At 52.3% G+C, this 4,819-nt stretch overlaps 1 protein-coding gene across 1 annotated transcript in view; it reads left to right on the forward strand.

Moving 5' to 3' along the window:
- The first annotated feature begins 2,152 nt into the window (after positions 1 to 2,152).
- Positions 2,153 to 4,819, forward strand: part of NUCB1 (nucleobindin 1) — a 25,866-nt gene continuing 23,199 nt past the window's right edge. The window contains exon 1 of the mRNA XM_042781226.1: positions 2,153 to 2,281. Within this exon, the coding sequence (XP_042637160.1) occupies positions 2,153 to 2,281 (129 nt within the window). The remainder of the gene's footprint in view (positions 2,282 to 4,819) is intronic.

Raw genomic sequence — 4,819 nt, forward strand, 5'->3', positions numbered from 1 at the left:
TAGGGCCCCAGCTCCCTCTTCCCTCGGACCCAGGAGTCCGGGCCCCCAACCCCTTCCTGATGGTAATGGACATTTCAAACACAGTTATGAGGCCACAGCTGAGTTTCTGGGGACATAATTAGCCTTTAATTCCGTTTCTCCTCCCACCTCACCCACCCTACACCCCTACTCACCGTTTCTTCCATGTGTTATTCTCCTGAGACATTCTGGAGAAGCAAGAATTAGTCAGAGTCCAAACCTAACATCCCAATGGATTCTGCTTCCCTACACTGATCCTAGATCTTCTGGACTCCCGAACCCCACTGCCGTGGAGTCAATTCTGACTCACGATGACCCTACAGGACAGAGTAGAACTGCCCCATACGGGTTCCTAGGCTGTCAGTCTTCACAGAAGCAGATTGCCATATCTTTCTCTTGTGGATTTCAACAGTTGATTTTTCCGTTAAAGGCCAAATGCTTAAAGGCCAAATGCTTAACCGCCCCACCACCAGCTCCTCATCCTAGACCCAGGCAGCCTGAAGCCCAGCATCCTCCCTTGTTTGAGACCCTGAAGCCTGGTGCCAGGGTCTTTTATCAGGAGTTCTGAAGTCCGGTTTCCACTCCCCCAAGTACCTAACTCTCTGGGCCCATCGCACAGTCCCCGACTCTCCTCAACCCGAGCGCCGGAACTCAGGTCTCTGGGCCCTCGAACACCTGAACCACAGTGTCCCTGACCCCAGCACCCACCTGCCTGGGATCCTGCAGGCTCCTCTTCTCCCCTTGTCCCGCCTCACTGAATTGCTTCTGTGGTCAACTTCCAGTCTCTAATCATACCTACTTTTGCCTCTCTTTGGGAACTGGGGACTTGTTCTCTGGGTCTCTGGGAAATAGGCAGGGAAAGAAAAAAGGGGCTGAAAGGGAGGGGAGGGCTCCCACTGGGAACTGTCCTAATTCCTGCCCTCCTGGTCCACCACACTCCACTTCCAACAGAGCAATGACTCCCGGCCACCAAAGCAGCTAGGCAACCCTTCTCCAGGAGTTCTGAATTGGAATGGCATGCAGTGTTCCTTAAAGGGACCCGAGAGAAGACCCATCGCAGTCTCGCTCTACACCTGGACAAACTTATCAAGTGGGCTGTGCAATTGCTACGGAGCTCTGACTTTGCAGCCTTTTCTTGGGAGGAAATGAATGTAAAAACTACAGTTCCCATGAGGCAATGGGGCCAAGATGTCCGCCGAGGTGGACTCATTCTCTACCGGCCTCAGGGAGTTGTAGTTCAAGTCTCTGCTCTTCTTTTTGCTTAACCAAAGAAAGCAAACCCACTGTCATCGCGTTGATTCTGACTTATAGCGACCCCCACTGGGTTTCTAAGGCGGCAAATCTTCCCAGAAGCAGATTATCTCTTCTTCCTTCTGCGAAGGAGCCAGTGGGTTTGAACCGCCAACCTTCTCGGTTATCAGGCCAATGCCTTAGGCACTACGCCACCAGAGCTTCATCTCCTTTTGCTTAAAGGCAGGAAATGTGGCGTCACAGAGCTTGGGCTTCCGAGGAAGAGTAGGCGAAGCTTTCCAGCGACGTCGGCCAGGGGCGGGACCTCCAGAAGTGGAGAAACGGCCCGGAGCCGGTCTCTAGCGTGGACCAGTCAGCCCTCTGGGGGCGGGGCCTGCTGTGAAAATGGGCGTGGCCTAGAGGGGAAATCACCCAGAACGCACCGGAGGTCCTTGCCGGGGAGTACGCCCTCTGCGGTGCTGGACAGGTGAGGGGCTCAGGTATCCAGACTCTTGGGTGCTGGTGAGGTGGGAAGCTGAGGGACCAGAGGGCTGGAAAACTGGGACCCGGAGAAGGATGGACTGGGCGCCAAAACGTCTGGGAAGAGAGGAGGCGGGGCGCTTGGATTCTTGAGTCTGGGGGAGGTGGGGGATAGACGTCTTGGATTCCAGAGTGTGGGGCCCAGGATTCCTGGGTCTGAAGAAGAGACTAAGGGCTAGATTCCTGGGTCGGAGGAAGGAAAAGCTTGGGGCTTGGAATCCTGGGTCCCGGAGGACTAGACGCTTTGAGCCTTTTCTTTTGAATGGATGGGGGGCGGCGCTGGGGGTTCAGACTCCCGGGTCTTGGGAAGGAGGCGGCTCGGGAAACACGTTGTGCACCCCTGCCTCCCACAGACCACGCCGCCATGCCTCCCGCTGGGCCCCGCGCTGCCATCCTGCTGACGCCACTGCTACTGCTGCTACGCACTATTGTAGCCGTGCCCCTGGAGCGGGGGACGCCCAAGAAGGAGGAGAACCCCGCGACTGAGAGCCCCGTGAGTGGCCCTGCCCTGCTCTCCAGCCAGGTGTTTGCCGTGGTCCTACAATTCCCGCGGACCCCTGTGGCCCCTGGGGAGGGCTCCTCTTGGGACTTCCTGGGCCGATGGCGGTTCTAGTTTGCCTGCTATTTGCAGTCCCGGGAGTTTGACTTGGGGCAAAACTGGGGAGGACGCCGATTTTCAAGTCCGGGACTGCTGGGAATTAGACTTCTGAGATGTGGGAGTTCAGGTCAGATTTTAAGTGAAATATGTGTATCACCTACCTGAACCTCCCTGATCTTTTAAGTCCCTTTTCCCAAAAAAGAATATGAAAAAAGAACTACGGTTCCCAGAAGCATCCGGGGCAGGTGATGTTCGCTAGATGAGGGTGTCTTTAACACCATCGCGCTCATGGGAGTTGTAGTTGTAAATTGAACTGCTTATTTTTTAATTCCAACACATATTTGCTGAACCCTTTGCAGTCTTCGTCTTGAGGGAGTTGAGATTTAAAGATCCATTATTTCAATTTGTGGCCTGAATCTTCCTACAGCTTCCTCTTGGGATGGGCAGGTCACATATCTCGTTGTGTGTCATCGAGTCTATCTGATTTACAGTGAGGACATAGGACAGAGTACAACTGCCACATAGGGTTTCCTAGGTTGTCAGTCTCTAAGAAACCAAAGCCTAAATCAAACCCACTGCTGTGGAGTTGATTCCGGCTCACAGCGCCCCTAGAGGACAGAGTGGAACTGCACCACAGGGTCTCCAAGGCTGTCAATCTTCCCAGAAGCAAAGCCCAAACCACACCCACTGCCATCCGGTCAATTCCAACTCACTCAGTGCCTCTAGAAGACTGAGTAAAACTGCCCTCATAGGGTTTCTTTATGGCAGCTGACTGCCTCGTCTTTATCCCAGGGAGTGGCTGGTGGGTTGGAACTGCGAACCTTCCAGTTAGCAGCCAAGCTCCTTACAGAAAACAGTAAACCAGACTCACTGCCCTCAAGTTAATTCTGACTCATAGCGACCCTCATGGGTTTTGTGAGGTAGTAGATCTTTACGGAAGTAGATTGCGCCGTCTTCCTTAGCAGGTCATAAACAGGGAGAATAGCAATATTGACAGCTCCTGGAGTCCTGGATGGTTAAGCACTCAGCTGTTAACTTGAAGGGTGGCGGTTCAGATCCACCCAGAGGCATCTTGGAAGAAAGGCCTGGTGATGTCCTTCTGAAAGGTCCCAGCCCTGAAGACCCTGTGAAGCAGCTGTGTTCTGAAACACATGGGTCACCATGAGAAAAAATCAGCTGGACAACAGCTGCTTTGGATTTTGGTTTAACTGGGTACTGGGCACTGTAGTCAACATTTAACTATATTAACTAACCTGGAGCTCTCATGGTGCAGTGCTTAAGCACTCGGCTACTGACTGAAAGGTCAGCGTTTCGAACCCACCAGCTGCTCCGCAGGAATAAGATGAAGCAGTGGGATTCTGTAAAGACTGACAGCCTTGGAGACCCTGTGGTGCAGTTCCACTCTGTCCTCTAGGGGCGCTGTGGGTCAGAATCGACTGCAAGGCAGTGGGTTTGGTTTGGGCTTTGCTTCTGTAAAGACTGATAGCCTGAGACCCTGTGGGGCAGTTCCACTCTGTCCTCTAGGGGCGCTGTGGGTCAGAATCCACTCCACTCCAGTGGGTTTGGTTTGGGCTTTGCTTCTGTGAAGACTGACAGCCTTGGAGACCCTGTGGGCAGTTCCACTCTGTCCTCTAGGGGCGCTGTGAGTTGAAATTAACTCCATGGCAATAGGTTGTTTGGTTTGGTTTTAAATTAAGTCATGGCAACCCTATGAGGTGGGTACTCTGATTAACCTCACTTTATAGATGAGGAAAAGGAGCCCTGGTAGCACAATGGTTAAGCACTCAGCTGCTAACCAAAAGGTTGGTAGTTTGAACTCACCCAGCGACCATGTGGGAGAAAGACCCGGCCTCTGCTCCCATGAAGATGTCAGCCCAGAAAATCCTGTGGGCGGTTCTGCTGTCACGTGGGTTGCTGTGAGTCGGACTCGACTCAGTGGCCCCCAACAACAGCAAGATGAGGAAACCAAGGGACAGAGTGAGGAAGTAACTTGCCTTAGGTCTAGAGTTGCCAGCTATAGGAAAATATATAGGGCACCCAGTTAAATCTGAATTTCAGATAAATATTGCTTGAAACCCACTTAGACTGAAAAATTACTCATTGTCTGAAATTCAAAATTAACTGGCCATTGTGGCAACTCTACCAAGACCCATATATAATGGCATATTTAGGGGTTGTGCCCACTGTGTTTGGGTGAATAATGGTCCCTGAAGATATTCATGTCCTAATCCCCAGAACCTGTGAAGGCTACTTTAGTGGCAAAGGGTATTTTTCAGGGAGATTAACTGAAGGATTTTGAGATGGAGAAATTAACCCTGGATTATCCTGGTCCTACTGTATCCATAGTGGCTAAGACACTTGCCTGCTAACCAGACGGCTGGCGGTTCAAACCCACCAGCCACTCCTCGGAAGGAAGGTTGGGCAATCCTACTT

The sequence above is a fragment of the Orycteropus afer genome, unplaced genomic scaffold, assembly GCF_000298275.1.
Source record: "Orycteropus afer afer isolate SDZICR_OR568_19922 unplaced genomic scaffold, OryAfe1.0 scaffold00099, whole genome shotgun sequence".
NCBI lineage: Eukaryota > Metazoa > Chordata > Mammalia > Tubulidentata > Orycteropodidae > Orycteropus > Orycteropus afer.